Source organism: Cephus cinctus, unplaced genomic scaffold, assembly GCF_000341935.2.
Source record: "Cephus cinctus unplaced genomic scaffold, Ccin1 Ccin1_scaffold0716, whole genome shotgun sequence".
NCBI classification, from domain to species: Eukaryota; Metazoa; Arthropoda; class Insecta; order Hymenoptera; family Cephidae; genus Cephus; species Cephus cinctus.
The window spans coordinates 34,827-53,130 of NW_014333335.1; the positions used below are offsets into that span (position 1 = coordinate 34,827).

The 18,304-nt window shown below is 34.2% G+C and overlaps 2 protein-coding genes across 4 annotated transcripts in view; both read left to right on the plus strand.

Moving 5' to 3' along the window:
• Positions 1-8,035, plus strand: part of LOC107270295 (short-chain dehydrogenase/reductase family 16C member 6) — a 38,303-nt gene extending 30,268 nt beyond the window's left edge. The window contains exons 3-8 of one of the 2 annotated variants that reach the window (XM_015745177.2): positions 2,446-2,570; positions 3,763-3,873; positions 4,129-4,290; positions 5,444-5,526; positions 5,623-5,739; positions 6,193-7,096. In XM_015745177.2, coding sequence (XP_015600663.1) covers positions 2,446-2,570; positions 3,763-3,873; positions 4,129-4,290; positions 5,444-5,526; positions 5,623-5,739; positions 6,193-6,376 — 782 coding nt within the window. In that variant the 3' untranslated portion in view covers positions 6,377-7,096. Of the gene's footprint in view, positions 1-2,445; positions 2,571-3,762; positions 3,874-4,128; positions 4,291-5,443; positions 5,527-5,622; positions 5,740-6,192 lie in introns of both variants that reach the window. The other variant, XM_015745176.2, reaches the window with a different exon arrangement.
• A 922-nt stretch (positions 8,036-8,957) lies between these two features.
• Positions 8,958-18,304, plus strand: part of LOC107270294 (integrin beta-nu) — a 19,889-nt gene continuing 10,542 nt past the window's right edge. Inside the window, exon 1 of one of the 2 annotated variants that reach the window (XM_015745172.2) lies at positions 8,958-9,141. In XM_015745172.2, the coding sequence (XP_015600658.1) occupies positions 8,989-9,141 (153 nt within the window). In that variant the 5' untranslated portion in view covers positions 8,958-8,988. The remainder of the gene's footprint in view (positions 9,142-18,304) is intronic. The other variant, XM_015745174.2, reaches the window with a different exon arrangement.

Genomic DNA, 18,304 nt, shown 5'->3' on the forward strand with positions numbered 1-18,304 from the left:
CAAAGCCATCAACTGTAATTGTATATTTATTATTTTTCTTCAGTTGTTTTTGAATATCATGTTGCGTGTATTAATTTTTATTATAAATACACAGTCGATAGTGTAAGATTGTTGTGTATCGGTTCTAGAAAAATACGTCAATAAATGAAAAAGAAATAAATAGTATACAGAATGCATAAATAGTTTTTATAAACTTACGAGGGCACGTAAGATGACCTACTCTACCGCATGAGCCATTTACTATCCAGTTTAAACAATCTTCAAAGAACTGATTACTCTTATTATACATATATTTATTCAGATTGATATACTTACAGAATGTTATAAGGAGACAATAAGATTTGTATACGCATAACGAGAATCAATTAAGAATTTGACTACGGAAATATCCTTTGAAACAGGATTAACCGATTGTAATTTGATAATTCATTAAAATATCTTGATTTTCGATATTAATGCTACAGACCAAGAGTATGCATATATCAAAGTTTTGCGAAAAATCATGAATGAGATTGTATTTACTTAAAGAATAATTATTAAATTGTCATCTGCCCGACGAGGTTTAGAATTACAAAGTAAAGTTGCTTGACCTTATTGTTGACTGAGTATTTTAATATTCATTAACAATCATGTTCTAACACTTATAATGAATTTGATTAACATTCCATAAATATTAAGTGTTTATCGGTATCTATATTAATTGCTATCAATTACAAATTCGACTCCGATTAATAATAAGAGCAAGAAATCCACGATTGTTAATTTGCCCTTTCAATATGAATTTTTTGTTTTGTTTTTATTATTGCCGAAATCTTGTATTAGATTTATACGTATCCCTTATTACACTAATATTCAAAGTATAGTAACATTGATATACATACAAAGTTATTCACGGCAAACTCACAACCTGAAATTGATTACAAATGGGTAATTTCATCAGCCGGAACAGTGTAATATCATTAGAGGAATGAAAGGTGACTTCATAACATTGGTAACATCATGAGCTTCAGAATTTTTCATTTGTTTAATAAGATCACACTGTCTTGACTAACGGAATCGATCAACAGCGTTCAACTTTAGCAGGTGCTTTTGTCATGAATAACCCTGTATAATATTCATAAGTATATTCATGCTGATGCACAAACTGTATATGAATCGGATATACAATATTCCGCATATTTCTGCTATAAGGGATTGGCATTCCGAGAATTTGTAATACTGCAATAAGGAAATTCGCAAATGATTGCATGAAAATTCCTTAATTTTTAATACTGTTGAAAGACAGGGTCTCTGTTTGGTAAACGTGATAAAACTTCATCGATCACCAAACTTAATCATCTGAATCTTTTTATGGGCACTGGAATTATTCAGGGTCTTCCTGGACTTGTGACTGGAATAAATAGAATAAGCCTTCCTCACAAACAGGGAATGAAGGTTCATGCTCACGGTCAATTAACATAGCAACAATAAATAATCGAAGTAGTTGGTAATTGTGAATCACTGTAAAAAAATGAAGAAAGAATAAATAAAGTACATATATGCAAATTATTAAATCGTTAAATATTTATTCTGAAAATATAGGAATAAAATTGGCACAATAACAACTATCACTGAATATCAAATAGCAAACAATAGTGTTAAAATTATATACAATAAAGTGATAGAATACTTTTTGTCTTTTACTTTGAATTTTGAATTACAAATGGATGAGCATATAAGGCTTACGAGTTGAATGATAGGATGAGCGAAACATATTATACAGTGAGTTCAGGGCCGTATAGCCTTGGAAGACGATGAAGCTCATCATCAATTTTCGTCACGCAATTAACTTTACCTACGCATCATAACTGACTGTTGCCCCAGGGGTAGACAAAAGAACGTTCAGATAATTAAATCGACTAGATTGACATCGGTATCATATAACATTTCGTAGAATCAGTCACTCGTCAACGATTAACATTTTATATTTTTGTGATTTTGAAACTCTTCCTTGTTGATATATTTTTAAAAATTTTATTCAGTCTCTAGTTGCACATATATTCTTAGGTGCACCGATTAAATGTCATGCATTTTTATCTAGTATCATTAATACAGTGATATATATCATACATTATTTCTTATTATGTAGTTTTTTTTTCTTGTCTTATTTCTTTAAAAAGTGTTATTCGGCTACGTGCTACTTATCTAAATGGCGCGACATCAGCCTCTCTTTTCTCTACACTTTCTATACGGTACTAGAAACGTTACTCTGTATATACATATACTTTATTAGTACACTACATATTGTATAGAAAACATGTAATTGATGTGAATTATTTTTATATATTTAATCAATAACACATGAAACAAAGGATATAGTTCAGTCATATCATGATGTCATATAAACAAAATGTACGGTTGCGTCAACGAGATAATTGTGTAATCGGTCCTTCATGTCATTTTTAGGTATTGACGAAACAGTGAAACTGGTTCAGGCTGCTGGTGGAACTTGTTATGGTTACGTTTGTGACCTGTGCGATCGTGAGGATGTCTACCAGAAGGCAGTCGTCCTTAGGCAAGAAGTCGGCAAGGTAATACATTGGAATTTCTGCTCTCAGTCTCTCTCTCTCTCTCTCTCTCTCTCTCTCTCTCTCTCTCTCTCTCTCTTCATCTCTAATTGTCAGCAGATATTCTACACGCGATGTCACATACATATATATACCAAGCGTTTGCCATAAAAAGTTGTATTTCAAGTAAGCAATCACGTAGGTTGCGCAAAGTTAAAACAATATGCAAATAATAAGCGGATATACAATTGTAACATTACAACTTTTAAATTGAACGATGTTTTTTCTGCTCGTAAATTCACTCCATTAGCTGGTTATAGTATGTGGAACAGCAGTATCTGGATGCACATTAGTTGTGATGACTTCTGACAAATATCAAACTAACTACTGAAACATAAAAGTCTCTCATTTTTCGTTACTCGTTTCGTTTATATCTACTAATATAAACGCTTTATTCTCTATTACAAGCAGACTTTCTTTTATGTTATATCAAGTACTACACTTATCTAATACGAATGTATTTTGATAGAACTATCACTGCTTTTATTTAGAAACAGCGTTTTGTAATGTTTGACTGATTAAAGTCAAAGTATCGTTGCTCATTGATCTCTGCTACTTATTCCAGAGAAAAATAGTCGTTTGAAAGATTGATATAAAATCTTCTAATGAAATGTTTATGAGAAATTGTTAAAAATATTTCTTTTGACGATTCTGATAATGAAATAAAATTCTATTTTGTCAGTAATCAGTTAGCCGTTTCAGCTATTACTTTCTGATGACTGGAATGAGATCGTTCAGCGTGCAACCACATGGAGCAGTGAATTACATTACGCATATGCTTTAATATTTAAACTTAATTTAGATGTAAACACGTTTGCTCATGTCAAAGATCATAGAAAAAACATTTCGCTCTAAGGATAAAGTTATGAAAGTCGCGTGATTACGCAATTGGTATGCAATGAGCTTAGATAAAGAAAAATAATTATTTTCAACTTTACGTGACAGAAACTAAGTATTCAAAATTCAATCAAGGAATTAAAATTTTGCCAGTCTCCAAGACAATTGTGGAATTGTAAGAAATAATCGAAAAAGAGTAGCAAAGATTTATGAATATTTATTACAACTATGGAATGGACTTATCTTTCAAGGCTGAAAAGATTGGTATGACTATTTATTAATATTTAACGTGTTATTTATAATTGGTATTATGTTATAGGTTTCCATATTAATTAATAATGCTGGAATCGTCACGGGAAAGAAATTTTTGGAGACACCAGATCAGCTAATCATACGTACCATGAACGTTAATGTCATGAGCCATTTCTGGGTAATTTACTTGATACTTTTTAAAAAATCTTTGTATTGATTAATAACGTTTTTTGAGATGGTCTTCGATTTAGAGAATGATCGTTTAATAATTCTTCAGCTGGATATATCACGTTCGATACACCAGTTCAAATCACTATTGATGATATTGATGATCAATATTGATATACGGCAATGTGGAAATCTATTCTATCCACAGTGTCGGTATAGTAAATTTTAAAAGCAAACATAATATTGTGACTTGTCATTATTTTAGACGGTGAAAGCCTTTCTTCCAGCCATGATGGAAGATAATAAGGGTCACATTGTGAGTATCGCAAGTCTTGCCGGCTATGTTGGCATTCCAAAACTTGTAGATTATTGCGCTTCCAAATTCGCTGCTGTTGGTTTCGACGAGGCGCTTCGAATGGAGCTTGAGGTAAAAAAGATATTTTTCTAGACATACATTCTTTTTATTAAATAAAAATATAAATGTTCAGATACGTGCCGATGAATTAAATGTTTTTTTAAAAGCATTAAATTAAAAGCTTTTTACTAAAGCTTTATGCACTTGTTTTTGTTGTGGTGTTGATCACAATGTCTGAAAGACTAAAGCGAAAAACAATTATCTAGTATTTGAACAATTTATTTGAACAATTTTATCGGATGTCCATTGACATTCTAGGTCACGAAACGTTACACCTATATGTTTATAATAAGTATAACCCACAGGATGACAAATACTTTAGAAAACTCGATATTATATTCAGTATCTCCATTCACGTAATTCTCTGGGAAAAAATAATTATATATTGTAATTTGCGAATTTTGTTTCTATCTGATTATATCTGATAATATCTAAAATTTAAAAAAAGTATACTATGAATATGTAAATTAATAATAATGTAACTAAATAATATTCCCAAAAAGTAACTTTATCTACTAACAAATGGGTTCGTTCACAACTATTTTACGGAATATTATTTATATGGAATTAAAGAATTTATATTTTCATATATGGAAATATAACTTCTATAGTGTATTTTTGTACAATTTTGTATCTGATAATATAGAATATTATATGATTATATATAATAATTTTTTCCCGGATCATCAATATTCATGATGCATTTCAGTAAGAACATGAGGAAATACAATTTTCCTTTAGCGTTACACAATGACATTGGATACATTCACAAGAGTTTATGTGATGTTACACAAGATTCGTCTGATTGTTGAAAATCACAAATGAGTCCCACGTGCATGTATGATACAAGAAAAAATAATAATAAATAGAATATCATCAGTCAACGCAAACATACCAACTAAAGTAGATTTAGTTTAGTTTAGATTTATATTAGTCAGTCCGTCCAATTGATTTCCATGGGAAAGCCAACTGCAGATGGTGTGTTCAAGCTAATTATTTTTTTATAATAATATAATGAAAATACATGTAATAACAACATATGTAAGAAGTTAAAATTCATGCCAAGGCAATCGTCTTCCGATTGAACCCTTCATTTTCGCGCGGTTCATGTTACATGGCACACCTTTCTCAACCAAGTTTCTCAACGTTTTTACTTCTTATTTAGGCTGCTGGTTACAACATCAACACCACGGTCATTTGCCCATACTTTATACGTAGTACCGGCATGTTCGAAGACGTTCAATCCAGGTATGAAATTTAATCAGTTATCCGTATTGTATGTTTATTCCTTTGTGATTTTTTTTACTTCTAAATCTCATCTATATTTCCATTCAATTTTAATAGATTTGTTCCGACCCTGAGCTCAAACGAGGTTGCAGACAGTGTAATAGAGGCCATGCGGTGTAACGAGAAATTTACTATTTTGCCAAGCTATCTCCAGGCCATGCTGGCGCTAAAATGGTGAGATTTTTCAAAAGTTTTATATTAAAAATTTTTAAGCAAGATAAATGCTCCGATTTGTCACCGAGTCACAGTTTCTGATCGGGGTACCTTTATCATAGAGGTATATATTTATCATAGAGGTTTCCCATCACTTGATAAACGGCTAAGGCTGGGCAGTGTTAGCCCCGTCAGAAACAGGCTCACACGTACATTCTTTTTTATTCCTATAAATTTACACAGTTATGGCTAATTTCTTCACCTTCGGATAAAATTTATCCTGCGGATAAACTTGTAAAACATGAAAATGATTGGTTAGCTGGGGATTTTTCCGCAGGATAAATTTTATTCGAAGGTCATGAAATTGGCCATTAGAGTGAGAGTTTTGTCTTAGAAGGTCAATGATAAGGGCATTTACCTTATAATAAACATTTACTTTTTAAACAATAACTACAATACTATAATCTGCTTTAGGATGTTTCCATGGGATTGTGCAGCAATGTTTCTTCGTGGCCTAGTGAGAGATGCGTCACCGGAACATGGAGAGACCTTGAATATCCCGGAGGGACAAGAAGTAGCCAAAGCTGGTACTAAAGATCAGACTGGTATCCATCAGCAACTGGCCAGGCGTGTTTCCAGTTCGGAAAGGAAGCCCTAGTCCTCGCCATATTAAAATACTCATAAATGAAGGCTTGTGTTAGCTTACACGTTAATTGATTCCGCACAGTTTGTAGTATTATAATGCAAACTCCAATTGGTTAAACTCACATTAGGTAATCCATCAATTGAGTTTATTTAGAGCAATTGGAATTATTAAGAGTGCTGTTAAGATAATTTGAAAACAAGAAGTTGAACCTGTACGCATTTTAAAATGTATGTTTTGGACTTGGACAATCGTGGACACACAGAAACCTGCATTAATTACAAAGGAACATAGCAGAACCTGAACTTTGTGAATACGTGTGAAAAGTCGAGACACCTCAAAGGTTATTCCGTGAAAGCGGTAACTTACAGCCTGAGCTACTGGTTAAAACTCTACTAAAAGTAGCGCGAATCGTAAGATATACAAATGTAAACTGTAAATGAAAGAGGAAATTAATTGTATACCTCTTCCTTGTACTATATTGAAATAAGTTTTTAGTTTTCACATATTTTTTAAGTGAACTAACCAACCAGGTCGTGGCATGATTTATCTTGAAAAATAAGAAAAGAAGAAATGCAAATTTATTTTTATAATTATTATTACCTTTATAGTTTTGCGTCACAAATTAAATAATTTTTGTACTCCTAGGACACATATCAAAACATTACAATTATTAAGAAGGTGGATCAAAATGAAATATTTTGATAAATTATTAATAAATAATTTTCTGCCTTTGCAATAGACTTTTTAATTCACATGAAAAATATAAAATTATTCTACTGTACGCCAAGCGAAATCGGGTAAAGTAGGTGTGTACATAATGAACGATCGTATACCTCCACGTATAGATAAAGTTAATGTATATATAAGTGGCAAAGCGGTTCACGTAATCGCGTTAATGTGGGTAGAGAACTACATCTCTGGTAATAGTAAAATAGAGGCAGTACCATGTGAATAGTATTTAACACAACGAACCGTCATATTATTAGTTTGGTAGCCATTCTAACTGCCAGCCAAAGCCCACTTGTTTTTCAACGACTATCGGTGGTACTGTGTATCAAGCAAAGTTCACTCAAATTTCCGAATTTCGTGGTTAAACATTTCGTGGCTAAAATACATTATTTTTAATTTGCGTATTGTTTAGTGTACTTCGCATCGAGCTGTAGTATAGTGTTACCTCGTTAAAAAGTCTTACAATTGTGTATACAGTTACATACTAATTTTTTAGTGTAAAGATTTTTGAATGTGTGTAGCTTATGGTAGCCGTATTTGCTATCTAGACATTAAGTATTGTGAAGCGTCTACACCAGAGCAAACGACGTTAGATATTCGAGCACTTATGTACTATTTATACAAGTATTTAAAAGACGTTATCTCGCGTGATCCACTATCGTCATTTGGCTCCGAATCTCAGTTGGTCCTGAGGGAATACTATCAAGTGTACTATCACTATTATTAAGACAATGTACCCCTCGTGAAAACATTTCTCTCAAAGCGTCCGAAATATTATGATTTCATGATTTTGGAATTATTCAGTTATTCTCAGGTCAAATCTGGAACTCATTCGATTTAGGTCTAAAGTTCTCCGAAAGACATTACATTTTTCTGAAAATCTGTGTAATTTATCAATATTATTTCACTTTGAAGAAAAATAATGAAAAATGTAATTTTTAATAATTTGTTATTAATAATATCATTTTTTTCGTTGATTTTCCAGATATTGAAATTTTCAAAAAGTTTCACAAAAATTTGTACACCAGAGACTTGATAGATTTTAAATATCCTTCTGTAATTAATGCCTTTAACGAAAAACTTAACACCATATCGTGGGAATATTATTTGGAGAAACTTTAATATACTATACTGTAATATAAAACAAATTATAACAGAAAAATACTTGGGAAATATCAAAGAGATATCAAAGAAATCAGAATATTAACGAAAGAAAGTACTACGGCGGAAACTAAGAAGACTGAGCAACAACGATGAGTGAGTCAATCGACGAATGAGGTCAGCGAGCCGCGTGCGATCTCGTGGCGTTTGCTGTAAACGTTATCGTTATCAGTTAGCCCGATAACGAGCCAAAAGACCTGTATTGCAATGCTTCTATGCTTTCCACCCAATTTTTTCACCTGTGCCATTCTCCCTACGAAATGATCTCCATTAGTTGAACTATCATTTATTCAAAGTGAACTATTCCACGGTGAAGCGAGTGAATAATTGAAGTTGATTATTTTTATTTATAAAAAGAAGGAAAACTATAAAAACTCGTGAATTAATTAATATTCGTCGATAAACCATTCGTGATTCACCTTGTGAAACATATCTTCCAATAATCTAAAAGAATCAACACGAAGAGTAAACTGTTATTTCGTGATGTGATGTATATAGTTTGTGATAAACAAAGTATTCTACTTCAGTGTATCTTCTTTGGCTGCTTAAGTGGATTTATAAAGCAAGAACAATTTATTTATTTATAATTAAATAATTTTCTTTATTACTATATATTCTCAAGGACTAGAACTACAAGATTAGCGTGTAATTATATCTGGATCAAAGTATTCGGGAGTTATTCAGTGATAAAGTGAGAGAGGTGTTAAAATTACGAATCTTGTCTTTTAAAAATAATGTCGTACTGGATCGTGTCATACTTTTTAATAGTCCTCCTGTTAAAGACTAATTTAGCTCAGGACATACAGCACATGCAAGTCTGTATCGTACAGACAACCTGCAAAAGCTGTATGGAAGCAAGTAATCGATGCGGCTGGTGTAGCGATTGGGTAATTCACATGACTAATTCTAAAAGACTTTCGAATAATTAGTGAAATTTCACATCATTCTGTATACAGGGTTTCCCAGCACAAACATTGAAAGAAGGTGTGGCTTCGAATGAATATGTAAAGACACGCCCTCTCCTTCAGAGCAAAACATCACCTCTAGAATTTTTTAATATTTATTATCAGACTTATCAAATAAGAATGGTAGAATCAGTTTATTTCAGTATAACTATTAATCTAACCGCTGTTTTACTTTTTTCTAGTGTAAAACAATCGATATGAAATACAGAGTTGATTATTCTCCTTTTTCAATTTTGTACTGGATTTGATCGATTTATAATAAACATTTAAAAAGTTGGGAGAGGATGGTTCACTGCATGAATTCTGCTTGGCGTGAGGGTGTTTCTTCATACATTCGAAGCCACACCTTCTCTCAACGTCTATACTGGGACACCTTGTATATTAGATACGTCTCGGCCCTCCTGATATACGTACACTGATTAATTGTACATATGCACAGCCACTCATTCCTATGGCCAACCCACATATATTCCCTGGTAAAAGTTTCGGGTAGGAATTCAATCCGGACTAATCCGAAGTTTTGTGAGCCATTCCGAAATCTGTGTCCGGCCCAATCCGAGAACATTCGAGCGAAATCGTAGCAGGTCTTAATTCTTTTCAAGCTCTGTCTCAACTTCAAGTTCAATCCGAATAAATTTGTGGGACATCCGGAAAAATTATTTGAATCCTTCTCAATCTTGAATCCGTGCGCCTAATCCGAATAATTCTGTGGTTCAACCTGAACAACTTTTCCATCCTTCTCTATTCGAGCATTCTCTCGAAGTTCAATTCGAGTGAATTCAAGGCCAATCCGAAACAAACTTTCAAACCTTTTTAATTCGTGCGTCTAATCTGAATGAATCCGAATCTTGTTCAGGGCAACTTTAAATCCTTTTCACTCTTGATTTCGGATTAGGTCGAATTTAGTCAGATACGATTCCTATTTTTCGCGGATTCGCTTGGAATAAAACTGATTCGTTCGGTTCCAGATTTCGGAATAAAATGGATTTATACAAATAGAAATTATCTATCCGAAATTTTCACCATGGTTGTTATATCCGAGCCCATACATATACAATACTATACACAATGCATATGCCTTTATCTATGCCTTTATCTACACAGCTCGCAGAGACTCTTTACTTGAGCCAACTCTTATTTACCTGTGTTTGGAACGAAATATCTTATTAACCGCTATACATGAGAAAAAGTTATTGATACATTCACTATAGGAATTGAGGGTTCTGAATTGATTGCCACCACGTTCAATACGATTAGTGTACGAGATCAGGGCGTATTGAGATGGCGAGCGAGATGATTTTATTTCAGTTCCGTCGTCGTCGTCATCGTCGTCGTCATCGTCGTCGTCTTCGCACGTTCATCTATCTTTTTACACGACAGATGGCGCTGACTGCTTTACCTTCTTTACCTATTTGTACTCGGGATGATGTTGGTAATTTATGAATATCCAACACAATCAAATACACTTTGTACGTGAAGCTACCGTTCACACCGAATTTCCAGTGGACATAAGGCTGCTTTCACAATAGTATAGAATTATTAAAGCTTTCATATGGAGCGCATTTCTTCGTGTACGTATGTGTGTGCTTTGATATAGTTCCTCGTATTTTAGGTGAAAATTTTTAGAGATATAGGATTTCCAGATGTTCCTCTCCGTTGTTTCCCGTATCTAGGTGTCGGATGTGAAAGTCCAGGGTGTCCAGTTGTTCCGTTTCGTTGTTTCCTGTATCTAGGTGTCGGGCGTGGAAATCAAGGGTGTCCAGGTGTTCCGCTCTGTAGTTTTTTACGTCTAGGTGTCAGGCGTGGAAGTCCAGGGCATCCAGGTGTTTCGCTCCGTAGTTTACTGTATCTAGATACTGGATGTGGAAGTCCAGGGTGTCCAGGTATTCCGCTCCGTAGTTTCCTGCATCTAGGTGTGAGACGTGGAAGTTCAGGGTGTTCAGGTATTCCGCTCCGTAGTTTCTTGTATCTAGGTGTTAGATGTGGAAGTTCAGGGTGTTCAGGTATTCCGCTCCGTAATTTCCTGTATTCAAGTGTCGAATATGGAATTCCAGGGCATCCACGTGTTTTGATCCGTAGTTTCTTGTATCTAGGTATCGGATGTGGAGGTCCAGGGTGTCCAGGTGTTCAGCTCTGTAGTTTCTTGTATCTAGGTGTCGGACGTAGAAGTCTAGAATGTCCAGAAAAGTATGCAACGAGCGACGCTTTGGCGCTTCGCTCAAACTATAGTAAGGCCAAGTACATAAGGGGGAATATACACCTGGAAACGAAAAAAAACGTAATTTTCGAGAATTTTTTTCAGGGAAACTATTGGAACTATCGGGTTGGAGTTGGAGTGCCGTAAAAAAATCGGCTATTTCGGTACCCACTGGCGTTTCGTCAAAAATCATCTGAAACAATAAAATCAAACAGGATATTAAAATAGATACTAATATCTTCTCTTTGTCATAGCCGATTTTAAAATTATCGATTTTTGACAAAATGGCGGACGCTTGAACTCAATGTAGCCATTTTCATGCAAAAATTCGTTCGTATTTTGCCAAAAAAAAACTAAGAATCGGAAAAATAATCCTATGACAAAGACTAGATAATTATGTATAAAATAACCACAACAAATTTCAAGTTAATCGGTTCAGTGGTTTTCGAGATATTTTGGGTACCGATTTGAAAAACGTTGTTTTGAGAAAAACGCGTTTGAAAATTTGTCGATGGATAAATCATGAAATTTGTTTAACTTACACAGAGTCATTGATACCAGGTCCATAATACAGGTTCTCCGAAGTGGAAGCTCATATCGCTTCTGGCACTGGAACATATTGTGCAGTCTTCATTTGTTTGACACTGGCACTAACATTCGATTCCGTTCTTTCTGCGTCGTATCGATTTTTAGGCGCTATTTTCTTTTTTTTTGCGATCTTTCCGTAATTCACTCGATTTGTGACATTCTCGAGAACCTTTACTCCTTTTCATCTTTATTCCTGAATACTTTATTTACAAACCAAGGCTTCGATACTTGTTCTATGGCACAGTTACACGAACGGAAAACTACTGACGAAGCACACTAAGTTTCTGTCAGGATAACCGTTATGTTTAAAATATTCAACCCAGACAGGCTATGCAGGACCATTAAAATACTGATATACAAAAAAAAAACAATGGGCATAATAAGATCGAATGGACAGCGCCGTACTACCTGTATGACCAGACGCTGCGCGGCGCCGATCCAACGAACGCGTGTACTATTTGGGCTATAACTTTGTCATTTTGTGGAATTTTTACCTAAATTTTTCACCAGACATTCTTAATATATAAAACTTGAAGAAAATGTAAAAATTGAAAAATCGATTTTTTGGACCCTGCCAGATGTATATTCCACCATAGGTTACTACATGTTTGCCTATTATATGATCTAGCACTGGTCCATCATTTTAATTGTATTTTCAAAATTTCTGACAACGTTTTCACTACTCTTTTACATTATTACTGCATCCTGTAGTTGATTATAATTTAATGGTCATTTAATAATTAATAGAACTTTAGGTGATTCCTTATCGAGTACTACTTGGCGGGTCCGTGCCAGGAATTTCAAAGTACTTACTTTGAACGTACTAATAGTATCCTAAAACTATATGTTTGTTATTCAGCTTTTACCGTGATTATTTTTGACGAGTTATTGTTAACAAGCTCTAAATAAAAAGTTGACATTGGTTATGGGTTTGATGACTGGCATAATGAACGCACATTTATGTCAAGAAATGCACGGACCCGTCAAGTAGTATTCGATAAGGAATCATCTAAAGTTTTATTAATTATTAAATGACCATTAAATCATAATCAACTACGGGAAGCAGTAGTAATGTAAAAGAGTAGTGAAAAAGTTATAGGAAATGTTTAAAATACAATTAAAATGATGGGCCATTGCTAGATCATATAATAGGCAAACATGTAGTGACTTATGTACTTGGCCTCAATAATCTGATATCAATACTTTTTATTAGAGGAATACACAGCACTCCTATACTTGGCGTAGTTTTTTACACGTAAGTGTTTTTTGGGGGATACCATAATACTATACTGCTTTATATTATAACACATTTTACGAATTATGTTACTTTCGTTATATGTATAAGCGAAGGATGTTATACAGGGTGGACCACGGAGCGTGATCAGTAGAGATTACTTTGTTATTAGCAGTCCGATCGAAAACGTTTTTATCAGCTTTTGCATGGTCTCAAGAGAGCTTTAACGTGATAGTGAAAAATTACTGGTCAACTCTTTTTTTTAATGTTTCTTCAAGGTTACCTTGAATTTTTTGCAACTGAACATATATTTTGTTTTACGCTTGTCTGTTAGAGGATTTCAAGACGAATTCGGCACATGTAAGGACATGGCACTTTTTTCATCCCGTTCGAAAGAAAATTAAAAAACTTTATATCACAAGGAGAATCACAGCTACGACGTTATTACGCAACCAATGTCGTTGACAAGTCAAAATTTACGAATCTTAATTGTAGCGATTTCAAAATGGTGTCCACGAGCTGCAATGACTCGCATAGACGGTGAACAAAAGATTATTTTGCAGTCTTTATGGCCTCTACACTGATGGCGACTGAAGACGACAGAATGGATGCGTATAACGGCGTAGCTGTGATTCTCCTTGTGATAAGGAGTATCTAGTTTTTTAATTTTCTTTCGAACCAGATGAAAAAAATGTCATGTTCTTGCATGTGCCGGATTCGTCTTGAAATCCTCTAACAGACAGGCGTAAAAAATTATATGTTCAGTTGCAAAAAATTCAAGATAACCTTGAAAAAAATTAAAAAAAAAGAGTTGACTAGTAATTTTTCACTATCACGTTAAAGCTCTCTTGAAACCATGTAAAAGCTGATAAAACATTTTCGATCGGACTGCTAATAACAAAGTAATCTCTACTGATCACGCTCCGTGGTCCACCCTGTATAAAACCACATATTATGTTAATCCAATATTATTATCCAATATTAATCCAATATTATTAATCGTCTTATCTTTTACATGATTGAAAATTGTCACACCAATCTATATTTTATATTATTTTCAATTACTCCTTGTCCATAAATTATACGTATCATCGACATTTGTCAAATTAAATTTTCTTTTGCCTTAATAAACGATAAGTCTGAAGCTTCTTTAGACAGGTAACACTGACGAGGTTTTAGGCAGAGAATTGGAAGACTCAAGTATGCAACAACAGACAGATAATTGCTAGCACTTTGATTTGTCAACTAATTCATAAAAAGAGAACTAATGAACAATGATATTTAGAGGAAATGATGGAGGGGTCAAGAAACAAAAGTCGTTAAATAGTGTTGCAGAGACCTCAGCAGCGTTCGTGCTAAGTTTGTTGTGAATTCTAACAAGGAAGGTACCCCAGGTTGCCCCCTTCAAATTTGGTGAAAGTTAAATATGTTGTAAAGCACGAAAAACTAAGCGACACATATTTATTTATCGGCGGATAAAACGGTTTTAAGGGGTGAAATGGATCTCGTTACCGGATCGTCTCCGGAAAGAATAATTTTGTAAAAATCTGCAGTATCGTTGAAGATGGTAGCATACAAATACTGGGCCAGATTCGTCAGCGCGTTCAGAAGTTATGGTCAATTAAGTGTTTTCACTTCAAGGGGGTATAACTCTCCCTAAAGTGATGCTACTGGGGTGCAATGGGGATATTTTCTGACTGCCGAAGGATGCTCTTTCACTTGATATAATTAGAAATATAAATTTCGCTCCGGAACCATCAGTTTTCGCACTTTTCACAAAGTCCCAAAATGCACTATTTTACTCCAACCCCTGCTGTTCGGCCATTTTGTATCCAATCTGAATAAAACCTGTAACATTTGAAAGGGGAAGGAATTTCCTCAAAAATATGTCTTTGGTTTTTCGAAATTGGTCAAAGTTTACTAGAAATATACAAAAATTAAAGTGTTCCACTTCAATTGGACGTTACTGTTTATAATTAAGATATTTATATGGGTAAATATTTGATAAGGTGGTCAAATCAGTATAGTAAATGGCCAAGCAATAAACAACGTGCCTGGTTGAAACTAACATACTTTTTAGTAAACATCGTACAACCAGAGTATTCTGTAGAACGGGCCAGACAAAAAACAAGTTATTTTTTGATTTTTTCATGTCCAGGGGAAATACATCTACCAGGGGAATGACAAAGTTACAGGGAAATTAGTTTCAGAGCCAGGGTAATGATATTGTAGGTTTCCATGTAAAGGAAAATTAATGTAAAAGAAATCAGAACGTATTAATTCAAACTTGTTTGTATTTGTGTTGCAAAAATAGTGTTTGTTTATTTTTTAATTATATCTCAGTGTTTGGATCCGAACATCCGGCATCTGGTTGACATTCGTTCTCGCTATTAGAATCAGAATAAATTCTTTTTTCTTTTTTTTTAATGTATTTTTGCCTTTCTTTTTCTTTTCGCAGTGCACATTGCTCGGGGTTATTCTTTATATGTTGATATCGAATTCTCTCGGCTACTCTTTTTTTCTCTAAAATTGCATCTCGTGTCGCTTTCCCCATATTGTAATAGTCCAAACACACATTCGGAATTTCAGTTGTTACTAGGAAAATGAAAACAAACAGATATTAGATGTAAGCGAATGTTAAAAATCATATTATTGTCACGTTCTAATTTAAATGGAAGACAATACAGGTTTTTTGTAATTCCCCTGGTGTACTTGTAATTCCCCTGGTTCCTAATTGTGCAGAGGAATGTCGCCAGGGGAATTACAGATTCACCCTTATATGCTTAAATTATGGGTTAAAAGTTCAGAAATAGATTTTACGCTAATACAATGTTGTTCTGTCTTTCATTTTACATTCAATAACACATCAAATATTTTAGAACACGAACAAAGGACAGTGGAATGACAAAACTTACTGGCATGAACATGACTTTCTTAGTTGAAGACCAATCCACAACTAACGCGGACAAAAAAGCTCTAAACATTTATACGTGTTCTCAACCTCAGATAAAATTATGTAGAACCATATACAATGTAGTCATAGTGGCATAGAGTTTATCCATGAAAATTGACTTATACTTACCGACAGGGGAATTACTCCAAAACACGGAGACACGCAGGGAAGTCTTATTAACTCAAAATTGAATAAAGTTTTGTTATTTTTGCATATCTATAAGTATAAAGCAAGTATCTGAAAATATATTACCGTAAGTTTCGTTTTGGTAAATCCGCAATTTTCATAATTAGCTCGTTTTTTAGGTGAGAAAGCGGGGTCAGAAACACACCAGGGGAATGACATTTTCCATACTTGACCTGATTTTTTGGTAGAAATGAATAATTTTATAATTTCCAAACACAACGTTCTGAATAACACGGTTACTCATCTGCAATTTGATAGTTCAAAAACCCAATTATCCTGAACATTTTCCCGAAAAATTGAGATGCCGTTACCAAACCACTTTATCAAATATTTACCCATATAACGCTACCATGTTTTCCTCACTTTTCGGTGCATCTAGATAGGGAGTAAAGTAGTACTCTTAATCCCTCCTCGGACTTCTAAGGCTAAAAAATGAAAGTTACTTTTTTCCTCGTCACCAACGAGAAGAATCGTAAACCCTACTTTCAAGTGAAATTGCATGAGATCCAAATAAATGTGTCGATATAGTATTGTTTGTTAAAAAAAATATAAATAAGTAAAGAATTAGAATCTCGTAATTTATGTTAATAATCATTTAAAAATTACGTTTAGTGCTCTTGGGGGGGGGAACCCCCTTCCATCGCCGCAAGGGGCTTTGCCCCTTGACTCTGTCGGGGGGTTGCATTCCCGCGCTCCAGTAGCAAACACCATTCGCCTATGACACAGTTTCCGCGTACATAACAGCTTCCCGATACAGAAGCTCGGAGATCATGGTGTGTTATATAAAGTACCGTGTGCACTTCGGGGGTAGGTCTTTTAAGACCGCGTGCGATGTTTTCAATACTCGTCTTCGCCTCGCGCGCTTCGCGTCTCGTACTGAAAACATCGCACTTGAGACCTTAAAAGTGCCGTTTTATCTCCTTGGTATACAATATACTATTAAATAAAACTAATTGGAAGTTAATGCTTATGGCGAATAATGAAAAATACATTTTGTACAGTTCTGATGGGATAAATTCCTAAAAATGTATAGAGGTTGAAAGTTGCAAAATTTTTATAACAGAAAACGATCAATCGGATTTCAATGAAATCAATTATATTCGAAAGAATAAAAAAAAAGTAGGAATGTCTTTGCGTTTTTCTAAAAAACCTCGTTAAAGGGTTTAACCAAGTTTATGGACGGGCAACCACTTTCTCATTAAAACGGTATTATGTTTCTCAAATTTACTATTCTAATTATTACAAAGGTCTTTTTATATTTTAAAGATACTTTCTTTGTAAATCGAAGCCGATAGCTATTATTAAAAAATCTAAAATCAAAGTCAAATGTTAAGAATTAGAGTCTAAACTGATCATTTCCAACATTATCATAAATCCTATCAATTGGTTTAAATTCATTTGTTCAGATATCTTAGTATCCAAATCAGTTCTAAGTTAATGAAAATAATGAAGTATATCTGGTGATTCTATTCTCAGAGTTTTGTGAAACATCATTACTTACTATCATTCACCAATCTCACCACAACTTCATCTGAACTTTAGGTCCATACAAACATACTGAATCAACACTAGATTTCCGGAATTTATAAGAACTAACAATGCATTAGAACCTTATTATTCCTTATTCCTTATCAAGAGACTCGGTCGAGTCTCGCGCCAAGTACAGGCAACCGGCTGTACAGGGCGCAGCGCGCCGAGACTCTTTACTCGAGTCAACTCCTTATACCTGTGTTTGGAACGAAATATCTTATGAACCGCTATATATGAGGAAAAGTTATTGATACATTCACTATAGGAATTGAAGGTTCTGAAGCGATTGCCACCAAGTTCAATACGATTAGTGTACGAGATCATGGCGTATTGAAATGGCGAGCGAGATGATTTTATTTCAGTTCCGTCGTCGTCGTCGTCGTCGTCGTCGTCTTCG